This window comes from Rhinichthys klamathensis, unplaced genomic scaffold, assembly GCF_029890125.1.
Source record: "Rhinichthys klamathensis goyatoka isolate OS25496 unplaced genomic scaffold, OSU_Roscu_1.1 h1tg000011l_1, whole genome shotgun sequence".
Classification (NCBI taxonomy): Eukaryota; Metazoa; Chordata; class Actinopteri; order Cypriniformes; family Leuciscidae; genus Rhinichthys; species Rhinichthys klamathensis.
Genome location: NW_026606564.1, coordinates 18367030 through 18393078, shown reverse-complemented (window position 1 = coordinate 18393078; position 26049 = coordinate 18367030). Strand labels below are relative to the sequence as shown.

At 40.8% G+C, this 26049-nt stretch overlaps 1 protein-coding gene across 1 annotated transcript in view; it reads left to right on the top strand.

Annotated features, from left to right (window-relative positions):
• The window catches only part of LOC130096176 (ribonuclease inhibitor-like), a 41827-nt gene extending 17325 nt beyond the window's left edge, over positions 1-24502 (top strand). Inside the window, exons 5-8 of the mRNA XM_056262860.1 lie at positions 40-213; positions 11079-11249; positions 23927-24100; positions 24337-24502. Coding sequence (XP_056118835.1) covers positions 40-213; positions 11079-11249; positions 23927-24100; positions 24337-24502 — 685 coding nt within the window. The remainder of the gene's footprint in view (positions 1-39; positions 214-11078; positions 11250-23926; positions 24101-24336) is intronic.
• Positions 24503-26049: the final 1547 nt, after the last annotated feature.

Below are 26049 nucleotides of genomic sequence, written 5' to 3'. Positions count from 1 at the left end.
AACTGATTAATCAGTTGAATGCTTTCATTCCTGTTCTAGACTCTCTAACTGCAGTGTAACAGAAGAAGGTTATAAAGCTCTGGCTTCAGCTCTGAGATCAAACCCTTCACACCTGATAGAGCTGGATCTCACAGGAAATGATCCTGGACAATCAGGAGTGAAGCAGCTCAATGATTTACTACAGGATCCAGACTGTCAACTGAAGACACTGAGGTGAGACAGGATCAAATATTTAACTAAACTAGTTAATTAGGCTAAATATTCATAACTAATATATTATTTTAGCGATACAATTAGCTTGACAATTTGTTGCATCAAAAATGATCAAGATCAGATCAGATGCTGCAGGTTCTGTCAGGATGGTGATAAACGTCAACACAGTTTAGTTTTTATACGAGCTACGGGGCAAATAGACATTATGGGTCAGTATACAGTTGGTCCTCAATCAGAATAATACTTTTGCCGCCGCTGTTAAATTGGGGGGTGTATTTGCTGCCTTTTACCGCTAAGAAGCGCTACTATCACAGACTTTGAAAAGTGTCAGTTTTTACTCTCTATTGCGTAATCTGCCGCGGCTCGTTGAGAACTGGTAGCAGATCAATTCAAGTGAAACATTTTAGTTAAAGGGGTGATGAACTGAGAAATCAAATTTTCCTTGAGCTTTTGACATCTAAGAGGTCATCAAATTATAAGAATATCCTGTAAGTTTCAGAACTGAAAACGTCCTTGTTAGTCCAATAAAAGCTTTTATTGACACCAGGCTCAGCAAACGACTCGTTTTTATGACGACAAAGAGGATAAAACACCACCCCCGCAGAAGAAGATCAACGCCTACTTCAACACAGCCGGTTTAGCCCCGCCCACCGATTCGCGCATTACACGAAACTCATTATAATATGCAAAACTGTTATCCACTCACAGCAGTGGGCGTTTACTTCCAAGTCTTCAATGCGAGACGCCCATAAAAACCGAGCGTTTTTGAGCTAGGCTCAAAACTAGGGTAGAAAATAGCCTATTACTTATTCATTTGGATGTTTTTGAATGTAAAAACCAAGCGAACGTCATAAGTTGACCTCAGACAACAATATAACACAATTTAAAAAGCCAGTTCATGACCCCTTTAAACGACTTCTTAATCACAATACTGAAATGAAAGTACAAATTTAGAACTAAAACAAATGTAGGCTTCTATTATTGCATCAAATTTAAGCAAAGTAGGTTAAACTTTAGGCTAATATTGTGTGCCCAGTTTTTCTATAGGCTAATCTCAGGTTATGCGTCAATATAATGGGTAGGCTATTATACATTGTTTCAGTTATTAAATCTACTAACAAATTAAAATAACGGTGAAATAAATTAGGCATAAACATAATGATCGTTTAATAATTTAAACATTGTCAGGACTTGCTAACCGATGTTAGTCGGCATCAGTTCTGTTTTAGCATTCTTTATTATTTTAAGAATTAAATAGGCTTATTTTATTTTATAAATGAAAACATTTCAACATAAAACATTGTAATAATTTTTTTTAAATCAATAAGGCTTTGCATGAGCATAAGATGTTAAGCGTTCAGATGATAGCTGTGCGGTCAATGCTTCAACATGTCCCTCGCTGGGCTTCAAGCGCTCTGAGTTCGAAACTCAGCTCTATAAACTGATTTAATTATTTTGTCTCTAGTTTAACTTTTGAAATGTGCATTTATTGATTCAAAACACTTTTCGGAGCTTTGTTATTCATTGTCTGTCATTATTATTAATAGGCGTTTAGATGATAACATTGAAGCTTACATGCTGTTGACCGATGTTGGCCGACAGCGTTAAAGTCCCTGTAAAGGCCATTCTAAAAAAAAATTCTAAACACATTATCAATTTTAGAAGTGTATTGCTAAAACATATTACAAAGACCGTGAACTGTGAAGTACTGAATTGTGGAGTTAGACCGTTAAACAGTTTTTCACCATTGCTGTGTTCCTAAATCTCGGGCTCGATGACGCACTGGAGCCCCTGAGCTCCTGGACACGCCCCTACTTGATGACTCACTGGAGCCCCTGAGCTCCTGGACACGCCCCTACTTGATGACGCACTGGAGCCCCAGTGCCCGGTTGCATAAAGCACCTTAAGTTTTTCCCTTAAGTGTGGGACTTAAGGCGTGATTTCCCCTTAACTAAGGGAATGATTTAAGGGTGTTGCATATAATCCCTTAATAAGTTCTCTTAGGTAAGGGAAACCGTTAAGTGTTTCACGGCAGCGATCCAGGTTTGCCGTTATAAAAATCTATCGTTGCCATAGATACGCTCCTATACACATTAACCTAGGAGCTTTAAAACAACGAATAGCCTAAAGAAATGGATAAGGAAAACAACAAAAGAAAGCCAAACTGGACTGAGGATGAGAAGTGTATTCTTCTAGATGAATATGGGAAAAGAAAAGGAATTTTAAGAAGCAAATTTAATCCCGTCATAACTGCTGGCAAAAAAAATAAACAGTGGGAGGAAATAACCGAGAAAATTAATGCACGGAACTTAGGAGTAAAGAGGACGGTTTCAGAGGTAATTAAAAAATATGAAAACATCTCTGTGGGGGCAAAAAAAGAAATAAGCATTCATAAGAGGGAGTCCAACAAAACTGGTAAGAAAAAAAACGCTCTTAGTTTTTTCTCTATTTTCTTCGCACGCACCGAGAGCTAACGATAACAAAACTGTAGGTGGAGGACCACCGCCAACAGAATTATCAGAGACAACTAAACTGGTCCAAGACATCCTTGGGGCGGACTCACCTGTCCTGGCTGGCATCCCTGGCGGCTTAGAGAGTGAAGTGACTCAACCAGAGGAATGTAACACGGAGTGAGAGAACATTATTGTCTTAAATTAAATAAAATGTATCTCTATGGGGATAAACGATATGAAAATCACGACAGGCGTAATAAAATATTTTTATTTGTATATAAATATAAATTTTGATTGGTATTTCTTTGTTTCACGCGTTAGACCTTTCCAGCAATCAAAGCAACACCGACAGAGCGCCAGCAGTACGCCAAACCAGGCAACAAAGTGAGTTATTTATTAGTTAACAATTATTTTAGTTTTGTTAATTTGACTTAGAACAGCCCCAATATTACTTATTATATTATATTTCATAATTCCTCCAAAACACTTGTGAATTGCAGAAAGACGCAACTACCCTCTCCAGCCTCTACAAGAGAAGAAGTGCTGGAACTGCAGAGAGACGTCCTACAGCTACAAAAAACAAAGCTGCAATTGGAGATCGAAAAAATTAAAAAGGAGAAGGAAAATCAAGACCTTTACAACATAATTCTTAACAACAAACTGTTGCAACTACAAAGTGAAGGGAAACTAACAATAACATCACTTGACGAATAAATATATTATTATAAATACATTTTATGACATATCTGAAAAGTTTTGTATTTATTTATGTAATTACAAGGACAAATATATTAACAAAATTCCAATAATAATAGCAAAATACAATATAGCTAATATATTTATAAAATATTAATACTAAACAACACTAGCCTATAAATTATAATTTATAAATCATTACATTAACTTGCAACTGCTAACCTACTATATACATTGTATCATTAACATTAATAATAATTATTGTAATAGGCTAATAATACATTTTATTAATAATATTACTACTGCTGCTAATATATATATATATATTTAAATATTAGCCTACAACTATTGGTCATACTAGGCCTGCTAATTAAAGAATGCATTTACGATGGCATCTCTGACAACAAATCCAGCCTGTTGGAAATCTTGCTGCAGAAGATTTGCTTCATGAGCCTCTTCTGCTTCATTACCCTCTTCTTCGAGCTCATCTTCCTCTTCGAAGGCAGAATACATCTTGGACATGTTAAAAAGAACAACGCAGGCGACAATAATTTTGCAAGCCCTTGGAGGCTCAACGCGCAGTTCACTGTGGAGACAGTGAAATCTCCGTTTAAGCTGTCCGATCGTCCTCTCAACTATCGACCTTGTGTGAGTCAACGCACTGTTGTATCTTTCCTACAGGACCAAAGAATAACCATAATTATCAACAAGTCAAAATACATTTTAATACACAAAAAAATATCAATAAGTTAGACAACATATGGCCTATGTTTTTACGTTCAGTTTATGTTTTTTTAAAGTTAGTAAAGAGGATTTTTTTTTCAAGTCAGTTTAATATCAAGTTGATATAATTTGTACATCTTAGTTGTCTGTAACATTATTAAATACATGCCTGCGCAGCGTTAAGGCAATTCATGAAGGGCGTCATGAGCCATGGTCGGCAGGGGTAACCACTGTCACCGAGCAGAAGACCACCGTGCATTCCAGCTTCAAAATCTCTCCCGATCTTACTCTCTGTCAAAATCCTAGAGTCATGTGTACTCCCTGGCCACGATGCAACGACATTTATTATTCTGCACAGATGGTCACACACTAACTGCACATTAACAGAATGGTAATTTTTCCTGTTCACATACTGATCTTCGTGCGTGCGGGGCGCTTGAATTCTGACATGTGTGCCGTCAATTACACCACTTATTCGAGGAAACCCCGCTTTCCGAAAAAAAGAGGTTTGAATGACATCAAGTTCAACACCAGATGGAAACGTCACGGTTTGGCTTAAATGACGGCAAAGGGCCCCTGCAACCCGGTGAATAACTCTACTGACGGACGACTTATGAACGTGGAAAACATCTCCCACTACAGACTGGAAACTCCCAGTTGCAAAGAACCGAAGTGCTATAAGTAACTGAAGCACAGAGGGTAGTGAGTGGTTGCGCTGGGTAACATGGCCAAGGTCGCCTTCCAGTTTGTCAGCAATTTCATAGATTCCGCGGCGATTAAATCGATATTCTCGAAGCAGTTTTTCATCGCTAAGATGATCCAAAGGGTTCTCCCTATCCCTAAAAATTCTTCTTGGAACATAATTATCTTCAATTGGTTCCATAAATTCAGCCATGTCGTCTTTTTTTTGTCCGCGTTACTCTTAAGGTAAAGTTTTCCTAACCTTAAACTGTACTTAGGAAAATGACAGTTAAAGGTGCATTGCGCAACTTTTCATGTTAAAAATACCTGTTTTTCTTCCTATACATGCTTAAAGAACTGCCTGATGGGCTGAATGAGCCCTTCTCTGCGCACTGAGATTGCCTCTATAATCCTGTACAGTAAAATATATAAGAGGGATTCGGGCTCGAATTTGAGACTGGGCGTGACGTCATGCGCGTTCACGCTCACCAGGCTATGTCTCGCAAGTTTGTGTATTCGCCGGCGCCGCCATTCTCCGCATCAGCGAAGACAACTCGTGCGTCAAAAGTAGAAGATGGATTCAAACAAAGAGACCGGCTTGTAGTCCATTCCAAACCCCAATGCAAACTCCACGTAAAGTAAAAAAAGGAAAAATTTTGTCTAGTGCCACCAAAAGGGCCAAATTGGAGTCAGACAGGCGTCGGAGTAAGACGAGAGTCAACCTCGGGAAGGTATTCAACAAATGGAGAGATCTCCGGTCTGCTCTTGGTCTCAAACGGGATCCTCAGTTGGCTCTTTTCTTGATAAAACGGTAAGATATAGCCCAGTCTCTAATGTTTGATACGGCCAATCTATGTATGACAACAAATGACGATGCGTAAAATGTGTAATGCTTTAGCGTAAGCTAGATACATATACAATCAGTATTGATTTTATACCATTGTCAGTGAACAGTTTCATAAACTAGGAATTGTGTTCGGACCAACAAGGAAGAACGCCGTTGCATTGGCTATATTGTCTTTTTCGGTAAAAATAGTAAATTGTAAATCCTTTCACTGCTGTCACTGCTATCCTCAGTGCTTCTCTCCACAGTAACATCAAATTGGTCAGAGCTCGTATTCTATCAAAACGAGGAAAACGTAAAATATTTTGGTATTGTGATAAAATACATGTTAATGTGTCAATACAAGTATTGACACATTTCACATTAATGTTTGTCAGTGTGTATTGTCCCTGTCAAAATATCTACTAAATAAATCAGCGCTACATGTAGTTTAGTGATTAGCAAAACAGTTCAAGATTCTTGAGTGTGATAACATGCTGAAAAATATGACCGATAATTAGACACAAATTTTGAGTAAATTCTAACAAGAAAAAGGATGTATTGTTATTGGAATATTCTCAGATCAATACCACAGGCTGAACCCCGCAAGTCTTCGGCAGCTTAGCCTGTTTTGGCTTTTATGAAAACGTCATGGTGACATTTGATTGTTTATTACCTTGAGACATTTGAATGAACGTTGTTGACCAACCGTGTACGGTATGATTATTATTTTGAACTATTGCGAAGTAATCAATTATATTGTTCATGAACGTGTTTTCATAAAAATACAATCATAGGTGGATACAGATACAGTAAACACATAAACAAAGTTTTCTACTACCCCCGTTTTCCCCTCACACATAAGAGTAATTTACTCAAATGTCTTTCCTTCCATATATTTGAAATGACTTGCAGATTTATAACTTTATTACCTCTAAAGACATTTTGGCTGTACTGTACACCAAAGATCTGTACAGCAGATGCTCCTTTAGTTATGAACAGCTCGTGCATGCGTGCGTGTGCGTGTGGTCTATGAGCGTGCACAACTCTGGTTGCAGTTTCGCTTGTCGCCAGAGGGGGCGTAGTTCTGCAGAAACTCAGAAACCTGCGTTTTGCACCTTTAAGGGGCTTTATGCAACACTTAACGGTTTTTAAGGGATTCCTTAAGTGAAAAAACAGCATTTAAGGGAAATTCTAAGTGTTTATGACGTTTCACTTAAAGAAACCCTTAAGTACCATATAAGGGCATTTTCTGCAACACCCTTAAGTTTAAGGGAAACATAAGGGCGAACTTAAGGGAAAATTACACTTAAGGTGCTTTATGCAACCGGGCACTGAGCTCCTGGACACGCCCCTACTTGATGACGCACTGGAGCCCCTGAGCTCCTGGACACGCCCCTACTTGATGACGCACTGGAGCCCCTGAGCTCCTGGACACGCCCCTACTTGATGACTCACTGGAGCCCCTGAGCTCCTGGACACGCCCCTACTTGATGACGCACTGGAGCCCCTGGGCTCCTGGACACGCCCCTACTTGATGACGCACTGGAGCCCCTGAGCTCCTGGACACGCCCCTACTTGATGACTCACTGGAGCCCCTGAGCTCCTGGACACGCCCCTACTTGATGACTCACTGGAGCCCCTGAGCTCCTGGACACACCCCTACTTGATGACGCACTGGAGCCCCTGGGCTCCTGGACACGCCCCTACTTGATGACGCACTGGAGCCCCTGAGCTCCTGGACACGCCCCTACTTGATGACGCACTGGAGCCCCTGGGCTCCTGGACACGCCCCTACTTGATGACGTACTGGAGCCCCTGAGCTCCTGGACACGCCCCTACTTGATGACGCACTGGAGCCCCTGAGCTCCTGGACACGCCCCTACTTGATGACGCACCGGAGCCCCTGAGCTCCTGGACACGCCCCTACTTGATGACGCACTGGAGCCCCTGGGCTCCAGGACACGCCCCTACTTGATGACGCACTGGAGCCCCTGAGCTCCTGGACACGCCCCTACTTGATGACGCACTGGAGCCCCTGAGCTCCTGGACACGCCCCTACTTGATGACTCACTGGAGCCCCTGGGCTCCTGGACACGCCCCTACTTGATGACGCACTGGAGCCCCTGGGCTCCTGGACACGCCCCTACTTGATGATGCACTGGAGCCCCTGAGCTCCTGGACACGCCCCTACTTGATGACGCACTTGAGCCCCTGGGCTCCTGGTCACGCCCCTACTTGATGACGCACTGGAGCCCCTGAGCTCCTGGACACGCCCCTACTTGATGACGCACTGGAGCCCCTGAGCTCCTGGACACGCCCCTACTTGATGACGCACTGGAGCCCCTGAGCTCCTGGACACGCCCCTACTTGATGACGCACTGGAGCCCCTGGGCTCCTGGACATGCCCCTACTTGATGACGTACTGCAGCCCCTGAGCTCCTGGACACGCCCCTACTTGATGACGCACTGGAGCCCCTGAGCTCCTGGACACGCCCCTACTTGATGACGCACTGGAGCCCCTGAGCTCCTGGACACGCCCCTACTTGATGACGCACTGGAGCCCCTGGGCTCCTGGACACGCCCCTACTTGATGACGCACTGGAGCCCCTGAGCTCCTGGACACGCCCCTACTTGATGACTCACTGGAGCCCCTGAGCTCCTGGACACGCCCCTACCTGGACACGCCCCTACTTGATGACGCACTGGAGCCCCTGAGCTCCTGGACACGCCCCTACTTGATGACGCACTGGAGCCCCTGAGCTCCTGGACACGCCCCTAATTGATGACGCACTGGAGCCCCTGAGCTCCTGGACACGCCCCTACTTGATGACGCACTGGAGCCCCTGAGCTCCTGGACCGACCCCTACTTGATGACGCACTGGAGCCCCTGGGCTCCTGGACACGCCCCTACTTGATGACGCACTGGAGCCCCTGAGCTCCTGGACACACCCCTACTTGATGACGCACTGGAGCCCCTGAGCTCCTGGACACGCCCCTACTTGATGACGCACTGGAGCCCCTGAGCTCCTGGACACTCCCCTACTTGATGACGCACTGGAGGTCCTGAGGCTGGCTCCTCCCCTAACAATAGAGCACATTTTTTTCATTTCATTTCATTATATTGTTTATTTTTACAGGGACAATGCACAATTAAAAGTAATTGCACCAGAATTAGCTAATAGCTAGTTTACATCTGCTGTCCCTGGGCAGGTAAACAAATAAAATAACATACATTACATATACACCACATAAACCTTCACAATACATACATGTGCATAATATAAAATTTAAAACCAGAATATAAAACAGATAATGTACAACACAGTGGTTGCAGATCTGTTGTGATAGTAGCCAGTACTTTAGCTTATTTTTAAAAATTGAGAAGCTATTGAGGCTTCGACATTCACATCAGTTCGCCACTGAATCGCGAGTTACTGTCAGTACTATTAGTTACTACAGCCTACAGTTTGCTAGCTAGCTATGCCTTCGTCACGGAAATACGTACTACCTGGATGCGATCACGTACAAAACAGATCGGTGTCCTTATTTAATTTTCCGAAAAAACGATCACATCAAGAAGACGTGGATTTCATTTTGTGAAGAGCCACCTTGATGGAGAGCTGAGGATCACCCCCAAAACCCGCTTCTGTAGTGAACATTTTACACGGGATAGATTTATAAACTTTCGTCTGAGATTCTGGGATTCACTGATAATCCGTGAATGGGTAAATGGGGCCAAACCGACTATCTCCGGCATCGGCCTTCATCCTCCCGTCCCGAAAGCAATATCACCTAATATCACCGTCGGCAGCTTTCCCGCTAGTGGGCGTGGTTTCAGCGCAGCCAGCGGACACGCCCCCACAGCAGACACGCCCCCAGCGTTTGAGAGCAATACTGCTCATTTTTTCAAGATTTTGATAGCTTATTTTATTTACTTGGCGGCTTTTTTATCATTCAAATTTGGCTGGGTGGCTAATAACACATTTTTCTGTGGTGTGACAAACTCAGAACACATACTTAATTTTGACTTTACAGGGACTTTAATCTTTTACCGTTCAATTTTTTTTTACCATTTAATTTTTTTAATTTTTTTTTATTTAACAGTCAAACATACATACAAACCAACATAGTGCAGCAGTGAGCAATCTTGTAAATCCATAATTCCAGAAGTGACATAAAAGTGATTTAAGTGTTTGATCTAAGTGTGTATGTGAGCGGGTGTGCGTGTGGGTATGTGTATGTGTATGTGTGTGTATGCGTAAACAGAGTAACTATTTATTATCTATTACCATTGTCATTACCATCACCACCCCACTCCCCACTACCACCATACTGCCAATATTGTGTTGGTCGATTTTTATTTCCATCCTTCCTCCTATGTAACAATTGCCATTGTCAATCCTGCACAAAGTAAAAGATGATATAAGAGAACCTTCCCCCACATCTCATCAGTCCCTATCTTTCCCTAATTATTATTATTATTATTACCATCATTATTATTTAGTATTTTTTTTTGTGTGTGTTATGTACAATGTCTAAGGTGCATTAAAAGAGTTATTTTATTTATCTCCTGTTATTGTTTGCATTATCTCTACTGATAGAAATACCTCATTCTGAGAAGAACTTTTGTTGGATTTTTTTGGACTTGCAAAGAACCTTTTTTTTTTTATAAATCTACTTTGCCTGGAGTATTGCCTTAAGTGTTTCGTTTGGGTCCAACATTACCTCCTATGTGGCTAAGTGGTAGAACACTTAACTCTCCACTTCGGAGACCCGAGTTCGACCCCAGGTTGTGACAATAGTTGTAGTATTTCATCCTTACTGTAAATTGACATTAGCCCCACTTAGTTTCAAAATGCGGCAATTGCTGCTGTTTTGCTAAATGTCCCTTTGCTCCACCTGGCGTTCATTTCGCGAATGACTTTGAAATGCCACTGGTTTATTTTTGCCGCGGTGGTAATAGGCATTCTGGTAGAGTACCTTCTGTATGTGCTGCTATTCTGGAGTATACCTTGATAATTGAAATGCACAATTTTATTTTTGTGCACACTTCTTATCAAAATTCTAGATAACCTTTTAGTGAAATAGTTTTCTGAACACGATTGTTTTCCATCAAGACCAGATTCACTGCATCTCTCTACAGCAGGTCTATGAGTCTCCAGATGTTCACAAACATGCAGTTTTACAAGCCAGTTTTCTCTGTGCTGACGTTTCTCACTTCTCCTGCTTAAAAGCCAGAAAGATCTTAATTTCACACTCTGTATTCATACTGAAAACCATGATCTAGTGAGCTTTTGCCCCTCTGCTCGTGAGACGTTTCTATTCTTATGAGTTTGCTTTAGGACTGAGTGTCACTCTAGTTTCTTTAAAATGTATATTTATTTGTGTATTTAAATGTTCAAAGAAAAATAAAAAAATGTATCTTATCAATTATTTTTTGTAATGCAACAGACATTTATTTGAGAACTGAATTGACTGTTCTGCAGGTTTTTGAGTCCTGCTGCAGAGGAAGCCTGTCAGTATGTGAATAGAGTTGTGGGTAAAAACCCGTTTCTCCAGAGAAAGCTGAATCTGAGTGAACATAAACTAGGAGACACACGAGTGAATCAGATCGCTGCTCTACTGCAGGATAAACACTGTCGACTCAACACACTGACGTGAGTATTGCTCATTTATTTATAATATTACTTTACTTTTAGTTGTAATGTTAGCTGATGATAATATTTCCTCACTTGTTTGAGTCAGAGCAGTTTTTCCCTCAGCGTCACACAGAGCCACAACAATTTAAAGTAATAAAATTAAACAGCAAATTAAAAAGACACAATTAAAACTTGATATCAAGCTTTAAATATTTGGTTAAGACAGACCAAAGGATCATGGGTCAATAATTATTTCAGTTTCTGTAGAGGCAGAACAATGTTTTTTGTGACATCAGAATCAGAAATGTTCATAATCCATCGGGACCTCGTGTTCATGCGATGACCCATCTTTCCTTTGTATGTCTAGTTCAGTTTTATTTTCCTTTTTGTATTCTCCTTTGTTCATTCTCACCGGCGAGTGAAATTAACTTAGTTTGAATAATTTCTTTGGCAACACCTTCAACGGACGATTTGAACATCCCGCCACACGGGCGCGCCGGAAAGGACCTCTGACCGGGTTCGGAACACACACACACGTACACGAGAGAACATGATCAGCAAGTATTCGTTTTCCTATCGAGATCTAAATACTGCTAAGATTGCCTGCCCTAATTAGGGTACGATTTGACTAGTTGTCTCTCTTAACGGTTCTGTGTCTGATGAATTTTGCCAAACTCACCAGCTCTCTCTCTCTCTCTCTCTCTCTTTCTATATGCATTCTCCTTCCTCGATGTTTATTGTGTTTGTAAATACATTTATTCCTTGTAACGTTTATTAACCGTATACGTAATCACCTTTATTAAATACATATATTCATTGATTGATTCTGCCTGTGCTCATACTTCAAATCACTTAAATGTTTCGATCAGCTACAAACTTTAAAATGGTATAATACTTTAAATAGTATTGGGACAAAACAGGAAAGCTATCTTTTATGGCCGTAAAGATCGTCTCTTCCTGCGAGTCTCTTAAAGGTAATTTCTCTGTGGAAATTGATGAAGATCCATGATCAGTTTGCTGGACAAACAGATTATTCGATAATAATTAATTCCATTGAGGAGTATCCTGAGAATCTATATATTCCAGACGATTTGTATATGAATATTGAATTATAATTCGTTATGATTTGATTATTGATAAATACAATTGATCTATCTTGCCGATCTGTATGAATAATTGATTATACATCCATTATGTTCAGTCGTTCATAACAGATTGGCAACGTAACCCCTTTGCCGGGTGATTTTTAACATGTATTGCAGGGGTGCCCAATCCTGCTCCTGGCGATCGACTGTCCTGCACAGTTCATCTCCAACCCTAATCAAACACACCTGCCTTTAATTTTCAAGCGATCCTGACGTGCTCTGAAGACCTTAATTGGTTGCTTCAGGTGTGTTTGATTAGGGTTGGAGATGAACTGTGCAGGACAGTCGATCGCCAGGAGCAGGATTGGGCACCCCTGATGTATTGTTATCTGGGTCAAACCCGTATCAATAGTTATTAATTTGTAATTACTAAATATTGAATACATATTCCCCAATGGCCCAAATACTTTACATTAGGGTTAGACATTTGTGCTTTTTTCAGTTGCTTATAAACATATTACTGGCACAGGTGAAATTACACTCTATTTAGCACACACAGGGCTACCATAATATGTGAGCAACATGTATGTACATGTTTGTATTTTTGAGAGAATATTGTTTATGCATGTTTATTGATAAAACTAAAAATTAAAGTTTCTGAAATAAGGCCACAAAACACATACTAAATATGTGTCCACAAGACTTTTGACTTTTGAATGGCCCAACCCCCTCATGTATAATTAGGTGATTCTCACCTGAGAAGACAAAGATGCATTCATTTCATTCTGGTGTGTCACAAGAAAGAATGCAAGGAAAATATATACATACACACACAGACATATATATATATATATATATATATATATATATATATTAAGGCTGTCAGTTAAACGCGTTATTAACAGCGTTAACGCAAACCCATTTTAACGGCGTTAATTTTTTTATCGCGCGATTAACGGTCTTTTTGGCCTAGCAAACTTTGTAGTTTTTTTTCCACATGCTTTTGCAACAGGACGCGGCATGCGCGGCGCTGCGCTATGAAACCCATTCATTTCAATGGCTTGCGCCGGGCAAGGACGTTTTGAAAGCGCAAGCGGATCTAGCTAGACCGGAAACAAAACAACAGGCACGCCGCACACACTTGTTTGGGCTTGCGAGCCGGATGCGCGAGCGCGAATCTCTCTGCTCGAGTCGCGCACTCTCAGATACACGCTGCTCTTGTAAGAATTTTCTCTGGGCTCGCTCAGAGAATATGTGCCTGCACTTAAAACGTGTTCAGTGCAATCGCGAATCTCTCCTCTTCCCCAGCTAACAATTTTAGGTTATAAGAACGTTTTCATGACGTTCCCATTAAGTTATAAAAACGTTATTTCTGAATGTTATAGGAACGTTCAAAACGTCCAGTTTTGAGTGGATGACGAGCGCGAGACGCCGAAATGGATGCCAATAAGATTCTGAATGGAAAGTTTACTTTTAAAAAGTTGCCAAATGGTTCCATTGACAAGACCAAAGTGATCTGTGTGTTTTGTCGTTGTGAACTGAGCTATCATCATCGCAGCACCTCCAGTCTGAATACCACTTGATGATGGCCAAGCACACACACACACACAGCTGATGCAAATTCTCCGCCCCCTCGTCAATATCAGGACCTCGTCAGTATTTCTTTCACCCTTTTATTGATGGACAGTGTTACATTGTGTGAGAGATTATTTGCTCCAAGTGAGAATGTTTTAGTGTGAAATTGAACAGTATATGCCAATATTGTTTTCAATAAAAAACATTTGCACAAAGCAAGCCGATCCACTCTTCCATGTTGATAAGAGCATTAAAATGAGAAAAAATAATGGGACAAAAAGAAATCAAGAGACATTTAGAATAGATAAAAATGTGCGATTAAATGCGATTAATCGCGAGTTAACTATGACATTAATGCGATTAATCGCGATTAAATATTTTAATTGTTTGACAGCACTAATATATATATATATATATATATATATATAATCAAAATATAAATGAAAGTCAAAAGCACATTTTTAGCCATACATGGAAACAAATCCTGTGCAAATAGGTTATATGGGCCATTCTACAGAATTGGTTCAAAGTTAGAGTTGGAAACATCTTGAAAAGAAAATTGTCTTTTTCCATAAATCTCTTATAAAGTATTATTTTTTAAAGTATGCCAATACATTTTATTATACATATTTCAAAGTTAAGGATTCATTATTTTGATATAGCCTAGCTGGAACAAACACTATAACAGTTGATCAGTTTATTTTTGACAAAACATACTATATATTTAACATATGAGCAGAAACTGCTAACAAAAGCTTATTTGGTGTCTATTTTAGAGTTAAAACCTAATAATCTATCCTAAACTAGTCACACACGCACACAGACACACACACACACACACACAGAAACATGATTCAAGTTTATACAGTAGGCTATTTTTGCGTTTACAGACACTAATAGACACTATTATATATCGCGATTAGAACAAAGCACTTACAGTTCAGCTCGCTCCTCGAAGTGAAAATAAACCAGCACTTGTTCTGAGGTAGGTAAATGTCCCAGGATTATTCCTCACAGCCGCGCAAGACGACAGTACATTAATCTGACTAAATAAAGTGTGTTTACCGAGTTTATATGCGCGTTTACACGTCTCAATGTGTTGCTTCAGATCATTAGCGTTTGAATAGCGCGCGCTCTCCGTGGGCGTGTCACATTAGCGGAATAATGAGATGCGAGAAAGATAATGAGAACTGCTGACACATCTCTCTTTTTATATAGATTACTACATAAACAGGGAATATTTATTTTAGTTTTAAATTAGATAATTTAAAAGTACAAACTTAAATGATCATAAACATATATTGCTCATGTCTGGGTGAATAGTATTAGCTGAGTTTTGTTTAAGTTTAAGAGACGTGCTCCAGAAAAAAGTTCACGGACACGGAGAGGCAGAACGCACACCCTGTTTATTTTCTTTATTTTACAAAAGCACAATATTTTATTTCGATTGTAGGTGGGCACATAAAAAAGTAGACATTTAACCGTTTTTTAAATATGTTTCATAACTCTGTATGACCAGAAATGATGGAGTAGTTTAAGTCTATTTTTCTGCTATGTGAAAAAAATCTGCCAAAACGCACGGGTGCGTTCTTGGTCCCCAGAGGGTTAAACGCTGGTGTTTTTATGCAGTTTTTGGCCAGCGTGTGTCGTTTCGAAACTACACGTCTGCACGCTTAGACTAACGCTTCAAAACAGTGAATCATTTTGCGATGAAATTGGTTTAACTGATTTGAAGCTTTGAAAAGCTTTGTTTCTCCCATCACTACTGAACGCAAGTGCAGCTTTATTCAAATAAACGTGAACAAAACTACAAAAACAAAGACTTGACTGAGAAACATGAACGTCACCAACAGCAGTTACAGGGAACACAGCCAGACAGAAGACAATGGTCACATGAAGGCAGAGCCGTACGCAGGGTTTTATAAAAACTGAGGTCCCAAAATTGATGTTGCTAGGGGGGTTCAGGGGAAATTTAGATTTTCCTGATCTACACATGTGCAATTTAAGGTGTTTGAAGGACAACACAATTGGATATCAATAGCTTTAAAAGCATGTCAGTGGGCAGTAGCATACATTATTTGTCAAGCAGAAAACAGATTCTTAAACATGAGAATCAGGTTAAATGTTGCAATGAATGATCCACACTACAAAATGAAATGCAGAAATGTTATGCTTATTGTTGACAAACACAATCACTTATTCCAAACAGGAATGAGAAATGATTCAATGATTATTTTGCATAGATGTTACATTTCAGTCAAATGCCAATGCAATCCTTCTGTGTCCAGAGGCATATGAGCAATATGTATGAGAATCAAAGATCGGTTTCAGCAACTTGTTTCTTTCCTGAATTAATCAATGTTTTTGGACTAATCAGTTCAATTAATGATTCAAATGCTCACTCATAAAGACAGTCACGTGTCGCCCCCTACTGGCTTACAGATGCAAGTTGCACAAACACAGACAAGTGGAGTAATACAGTGACAAGTCCCAGTGCTGATACTGGTGAAATATTCAAACACATTCGAAGTATACAAATATATATTTATACAATAATACTATTATGGAAATATATTTAATAGGTGCTGCTTGTGTATGAAGGTATTATGATGTCGTAAAGAATCGCATGCGCAGGGTAAGATTTGTAAAAGTGTAAATCGCCTATCAAGTGTAAGAAAAAAACATTTGCAGCATTTTAATCGTATTCGTAAGTGTAATTCATGTATTTTGAAGCTTAATGTTTATGCAAAATAAATATGATCTGTATTCTTCTGCCTTTCATTTTTCCTCGTTTACACTTTTGGCACGTTTTTTTGCGCACAAATCCAGCCAAAAGCACTGCGGGACTGTGAACATCAATTTGCAACCGAAAATATGAGGTGCCCCTAGGGACATTATTCAGAATTACCATGCATACCGTAAAACTTCAAATAATAGCCGAGTCCCAAATAGACGCCCGTCTCTTTTACACGCCTGGTGTGGCGACAGGTTTGGATAAATAAAGGCCGGTCTCAAATAGAGGCCTGGTCTGTTTTTTAGTTTCGGGTTGTATTTAATCTTCTAAAACCCGTCAGATCGTCTGTTTAAGCCAGTTCGGTATGGTGCAGATTGCGCACGCAAGAGAGCCCTGCGCATCTGGGCGGAGCTGTTAGCGCAAGCGAGACAGGAGGAGTTAGCGGAGGCCGGAGAGGGAGAAGTGGAGGAGAGCGACGAGGAGGAGGAATTCACCAATGAACTTGTAGTTGAGGATCACGGTACTGACTGACAGAACTAGTGTGACTGGGTTTTAAAACAGACTATTGGAAACTAAATGCTGCTGTAGCTCTTCAATAAGATGATCATCATAGATGTGAACTATTGTTATTTCTCTGTCTTCAGTCTGAGAATCAAAATGATTTAAATCACTTCAACGGTTTAAACTAGAACACATTAACATTATATTTGTACAAACATTTTCACCTTAGTATTTTGTGATCTGGTGAAATAAAGATGAAGATCTCTCTTCCTCTGTCTGTTTTATTTGCTGATGAAGATGATGTGACTTTACAGAATAAAGAGTCTCTTATTTTCTTCATTCTCTCTCTCTCTCTCTCTCTCTCTCTCTCTCTCTCTCTCTCTCTCTCTCTCTCTCTCTCTCTCTCTCTCTCTCTCTCTCTCTGCTAATGTAGGTTAAGCTGGTGTGATATGACAGATGAAGGTTGTTCTGATGTGACTTCAGCTCTGAAATCAAACCCGTCACACCTGAGAGAGCTGGACCTGAGCTGGAATAAACTAGGAGACTCTGGAGTGAAAAACCTCAGTGATCTACTGATGAACCCACAATTCAAGCTGGAGAAAATACAGTTAGTGTCATTATACTGTACAGCAATTACAGTGTGACTGAAGTTTATTTATTTGAAGACAGCAGGGCAGTAAATATCACAGTAAATATCACAGTAATATTTAACTTTATTAACTTAAAATCTCTGAATATCATTTATTTGATTGTTTGAGTTAAACATACAAATATAATTAATCCAACAGTTCATTTCATCTAAAATTTACAGTTATATTACATTTTTTTTTCACTATAAGAATTTAGTATTTGACTAACCAATTATTTATTTATAATACACTTAAAGCTGCAGTCCATAGCTTTTTTGGGTTAAAAATGATCCAAAATACATATTTGAGAAAATACATAACCAGCCAGTGTTCAAAACTCTCTGCTTGCCGTAGCTCGATTCAAAGCGGTAAGCTTGTAATAATGTTTTTAATTCCAGTGGTACTGGTGGATTTCAGCGGGAGATTCGAGCATGTCTTTGCGTCATTACGTCACATCTGTACACACACCCACATCTGTACACACACACACATCTGTACACACACACACACACACATCTGTACACACACACACATCTGTACACACACACACATCTGTACACACACACACATCTGTACACACACACACATCTGTACACACACACACATCTGTCCACACACACATCTGTCCACACACACATCTGTCCACACACACACACACACATCTGTCCACACACATCTGTCCACACACACATCTGTCCACACACATCTGTACACACACACACACATCTGTCCACACACACATCTGTACACACACACACATCTGTACACACACACACATCTGTCCACACACACACATCTGTCCACACACATCTGTCCACACACACACATCTGTCCACACACACATCTGTCCACACACACACACACACACATCTGTCCACACACATCTGTACACACACACAAATCTGTACACACACACACACATCTGTACACACACACACATCTGTCCACACACACATCTGTCCACACACACACACACATCTGTCCACACACACACATCTGTCCACACACATCTGTCCACACACACATCTGTACACACACACACACACATCTGTACATACACACATCTGTACACACACACATCTGTACACACACACATCTGTCCACACACACACATCTGTCCACACACATCTGTCCACACACACATCTGTCCACACACATCTGTACACACACACACATCTGTCCACACACACATCTGTACACACACACATCTGTCCACACACACATCTGTCCACACACACATCTGTCCACACACACATCTGTCCACACACACACACATCTGTCCACACACATCTGTCCACACACACATCTGTCCACACACACACACACATCTGTCCACACACATCTGTCCACACACACATCTGTCCACACACATCTGTACACACACACACATCTGTCCACACACACATCTGTACACACACACATCTGTACACACACACACATCTGTCCACACCCACACATCTGTCCACACACATCTGTCCACACACACACATCTGTCCACACACACATCTGTCCACACACACACACACACCTGTCCACACACACACATCTGTCCACACACACACACACACACATCTGTCCACACACATCTGTACACACACACAAATCTGTACACACACACACATCTGTACACACACACACATCTGTCCACACACACATCTGTCCACACACACACACATCTGTCCACACACACACATCTGTCCACACACATCTGTACACACACACATCTGTACACACACACACACACATCTGTACATACACACATCTGTACACACACACATCTGTACACACACACATCTGTCCACACACACACATCTGTCCACACACATCTGTCCACACACACATCTGTCCACACACATCTGTACACACACACACATCTGTCCACACACACATCTGTACACACACACATCTGTCCACACACACATCTGTCCACACACACATCTGTCCACACACACATCTGTCCACACACACATCTGTCCACACACACACACACACATCTGTCCACACACATCTGTCCACACACACATCTGTACACACACACACACACACACATCTGTCCACACACACATCTGTACACACACACATCTGTACACACACACACACATCTGTCCACACACACACATCTGTCCACACACATCTGTCCACACACATCTGTCCACACACACACATCTGTCCACACACACATCTGTCCACACACACATCTGTCCACACACACACACACACATCTGTCCACACACACACACACACACACATCTGTCCACACACATCTGTACACACACACAAATCTGTACACACACACACACACATCTGTACACACACACACATCTGTCCACACACACACACACATCTGTCCACACACACACATCTGTCCACACACATCTGTCCACACACACATCTGTACACACACACACATCTGTACATGCACACATCTGTACACACACACACATCTGTACACACACACATCTGTCCACACACACACACACACACATCTGTCCACACACATCTGTCCACACACACATCTGTCCACACACATCTGTACACACACACACACACACATCTGTCCACACACACATCTGTACACACACACATCTGTCCACACACATCTGTCCACACACATCTGTCCACACACACACATCTGTCCACACACACATCTGTCCACACACACACACACACACACATCTGTCCACACACATCTGTCCACACACATCTGTACACAAACACAAATCTGTACACACACACACATCTGTACACACAGACACATCTGTCCACACACACACACATCTGTCCACACACACACATCTGTCCACACACATCTGTCCACACACACATCTGTACACACACACATCTGTACATACACACATCTGTACACACACACATCTGTACACACACACATCTGTCCACACACACATCTGTCCACACACACACACACATCTGTCCACACACACACACATCTATACACACACACAAATCTGTACACACACACACACATCTGTACACACACACACATCTGTCCACACACACATCTGTCCACACACACACACACACACACACATCTGTCCACACACACACACACACATCTGTCCACACACATCTGTCCACACACACACACACACACACACACACACACACACACACACATCTGTCCACACACACACACATACACATCTGTCCACACACACATCTGTCCACACACACATCTGTCCACACACACATCTGTCCACACACATCTGTACACACACACACACATCTGTCCACACACACATCTGTACACACACACATCTGTACACACACACATCTGTACACACACACACATCTGTCCACACACACACATCTGTCCACACACATCTGTCCACACACACACATCTGTCCACACACACATCTGTCCACACACACACACACACACACACATCTGTCCACACACACACACACACATCTGTCCACACACATCTGTACACACACACAAATCTGTACACACACACACACATCTGTACACACACACACATCTGTCCACACACACATCTGTCCACACACACACACATCTGTACACACACACACACACACATCTGTCCACACACATCTGTACACACACACAGATCTGTACACACACATCTGTACACACACACATCTGTACACACACACATCTGTACACACACACACATCTGTACACACACACATCTGTCCACACACACATCTGTCCACACACACACACACACACACACACACATCTGTCCACACACATCTGTACACACACACAAATCTGTACACACACACACACATCTGTCCACACACACATCTGTCCACACACACACACACATCTGTCCACACACACACATCTGTCCACACACACATCTGTACACACACACACATCTGTACATACACACATCTGTTCACACACACATCTGTACACACACACACATCTGTCCACACACACACATCTGTCCACACACATCTGTCCACACACACATCTGTCCACACACATCTGTGCACACACTCATCTGTCCACACACACAGCTGTACACACACACATCTGTACACACACATCTGTCCACACACATCTGTCCACACACACACATCTGTCCACACACACATCTGTCCACACACACACATCTGTCCACACACACACACATCTGTCCACACACACACACATCTGTACACACACACACAAATCTGTACACACACACACATCTGTACACACACACACACACATCTGTCCACACACACACATCTGTCCACACACACACATCTGTCCACACACACATCTGTACACACACACACACACATCTGTACACACACATATCTGTACACACACACATCTGTACACACACACATCTGTCCACACACACACATCTGTCCACACACACATCTGTCCACACACACATCTGTCCACACACATCTGTCCACACACACACACACATCTGTCCACACACACACACACACACACACACACACATCTGTACACACACACAAATCTGTACACACACACACATCTGTCCACACACATCTGTACACACACACACAAATCTGTACACACACACACATCTGTACACACACACACACATCTGTCCACACACACACATCTGTCCACACACACATCTGTACACACACACACACACATCTGTACATACACACATCTGTACACACACACATCTGTACACACACACATCTGTCCACACACACACATCTGTCCACACACACATCTGTCCACACACACATCTGTCCACACACATCTGTCCACACACACACACATCTGTCCACACACACACACACACACACACACACACATCTGTACACACACACAAATCTGTACACACACACACATCTGTCCACATAAAGAAGAGTCTGGGCTAGTAGGCTATATTGCGTGTGAGGATGTTGGAGGTGGAGATTTATAGCCTTTTCTCACAGCACTTGATATAATTAAACTTATCAATTTGATGGCGGATCCAGAAAGGTTCAAACGACGATCACCAGTGACAACAGATTCACCCGCTGTAACATGCAGAAGACTTCGTTCGGACTTCGGAGCGGCGACAGAGAGAAAGAGACTGCAGCCGGACCCATGCGAAAACAAGGATAATATCGGAAGGACATTACATGTAGTCACGCAATGCTTGCTTACGCTGTTAACATTAACAATCTGAGAACAAAGTATAATTCGTACGGTTTTGCGTGATATGATAACTTATAAGCGATTGTTAGATTTAATCAGCGCGATTTACTGCAATGTCAGAACCAGAACAAAAGTGGATGTTTCTTACTAGTTCAGACATTTTCCAGTGAATATGTTTATGTTGGTCATACTTCCAAAAAGAATAATCTGTGATTCTGAATGCCAGTATCGACACCGGCGGCGACTGACACACACACTCTCCTCAAACACTGTGTTCATCCGCACTGTCCCGTGTCGAGGGTGTTGAAGTACAACTCACATAAAGCTGATAATTCCACGAATGACTGCAGTTGCAGATTTCGAACAGAGATGGCGACAAAGAGGAAAAACGCCGGACTGCAGCTTTAAGATATTTGTGAAATTTCTATCAAAATATTTGAGAATGGAGAATTAAACTGATATGTTTCAAGAACCAAAAATATTACTTAATTCAAATCAGTATTATTAATATATTTAACACACTCTTGAGAGATTGAGCAGATTTACTCAGTTAAAACAATGCAACAAGTTGATTACTCATAAATAATGATATTTTTTATATTTTTACACAATTATTTGTACTCAATTTTATTTGTTAATGTACCAGATGCAGTTACTCAGATCTGCAAATTTTTACTTACATTTACTCAGTTTATACAGTGTACTGTAATTGATTTCACTGCTTTAAAATTGAATCAATATTTTTGAGTGTAAAAAATGTTTCACCAAAACAAAATAGTAAATCATATACAACTTTTTAGAGTGTAGATAGTAATTGTTTAATTCCCAGCATCTGATACAATGTACTGATTGTGTACACGCAGAAATCTGCCTTTACAACAGAGAATAAAGAAGAGAGACGTCAAATAAATAGTTAAAGATGAAAGAGAAGAAACAGTGTCTTCCAGCGCACAGAACTAGTGTGACTGGGTTTTAAAACAGACTATTGGAAACTAAATGCTGCTGTAGCTCTTCAATAAGATGATCATCATAGATGTGAACTATTGTTATTTCTCTGTCTTCAGTCTGAATAGATGCAGTATTACAGAGAAACAGAGTCTCATCCTGACTTCAGCTCTGAAATCAAACCCGTCACACCTGAGAGAGCTGGACCTGAGCTGGAATAATCTAGGAGACTCTGGAGTGAAAAACCTCAGTGATCTACTGATGAACCCACAATTCAAGCTGGAGAAACTACAGTTAGTGTCATTATACTGTACAGCAATTACAGTGTGACTGAAGTTTATTTATTTGAAGACAGCAGGGCTTATGTTTCATTGGTTATAGCAGTGCACTTTCTGGGTTTATTAAACTAAAACACTTTATACTCAATATCTGACAGTGAGTCTGAGTTCACATTATATCTGTGTAAAATTCTTCACATTCATGATTTGTTTGTAAGATAATCTCTCTTCCTCTGTTTGTGTCTCTCTAGTCTACAGTGCTGTGGCATTACAGATGTTTCTTCTTTAACTCAGTCTTTGACTAACTCAAAAGCACTGCAGTTTTTAAAAGAGCTTGATCTGAGAGGCAATACGATAGGAGACTCAAAGCAGCGGCTCAGAGACGAGCTACGAGACTCAAACTGTGTCCTGAGGTGAGGAAACATCACTGAGATATTAAAGAGATCTTCATTTACCTCTGATATGTGAACAATCCTTTCAAACATTCCTGAAAGGAAATTATCATAAAGCTTTATTGCAACAAAGGGTTTGTGTGAGAACATAATGTGAAGTTATTGAAATGTTGAACACAAAGGAGGAAAGAGAAGAAAAGCTCACTGTCACAGCTTTATACATCAACACCTGCTTTATGAACTGTGTCAGTAGAAGTGAATCATTTCAGTGTGAAAACAGACTTGGTCAGATTGTAGGAAACGCTGCACTCCTGCTAAAATCAGTGCAGTTCCAGCTTCAGCTCACAGCGTCCAGCTCACATGAGCAATGTCTCTGTCTCTAGTGTGTTTTTACTGTGACAAGCAACACGTCACACTACTCTACACTTACTTTACTCTCAGTTATTTACTAAGAGCCTACAAACATGTTTAAACTAGAGGACAAACGGCTTTAACTAAAGGTTTGTGTTTAACTCAAAATAACATTAGTATTTGCTCCCTGTGGTTTATTCCATACGCCGTACACTCATTAGTTTCTCCTTTACAGAGACTCAATAGGAGTCGCACCGACACACACACACACAGACACACATATGAACATGTTTCAGGTTTAAATCTATTATGTTTAAAAACACAAATATCTCTATCCAAGATCATGTAAAGTCGGTAATTAATCTGATTACAGGAATTCAATGCAACTTATTTTTAGTCAAAAAACAGTAATTGAAATATAATAATTTGCACTTTATTCCACCGAACACTGATTACTTTCTCTTCTGTTCCACTTTACAGTGTAGTTGAAGATCAGTCACCAAACGTCAGTGGTAAACATTTAAATCAGTTCAGTGACCAACATTAGAAGATTATTTACATCATGGTTTAAATCTGTGAAACGGAGATGAGAGGAGCAGAAACCATCAGGTGATCCACAGAAGAGTCTCACTGCTGTCTATGAGGAGAAATACATGTGTAAATGTGTTTCATACAGGTGGAAGAGACTCAGACTTCACTATTAAATAAAGCAGCGTGTGTGTTAGCATGCGAATTAGAAACATGTGATATTGAATGATTAATGTTGGTTTATTATTCAGCCAAATGATGGTTTAGTTGTAATTAAAGGTGGAACAGAGGAAGAAGCTCAGATGAGTGTCAGCAGAAATCTTCACTCTCAGGCCTGCAAATATAATAATGTTTAGACTAAACTCATCCATAATGATTCAAATATTTCTAATCATGAACGTGATTGTCAAGTATAGCACATAAATGTTTCAAAAGATATAAAGTTTACATGTTACTTTTAAACATTTACATTATCTCTCTAACATTTTATACACAGAATATCTGTATTGTTATTGTTTTATTGTATATGAAGTTAGTTATGTGTGTGTGTGTGTGTGTGTTGCTGATGCACAGATATACAGTATATTGTCTTTGTTCTGTGGATGAAGTCTCTTCTCCTCTACAGACCGACTAAACATTTTCCCCAGTGAACAGCATTAGTGTGTGTTTCACTCGCTCCTCAGAGAGCAGACG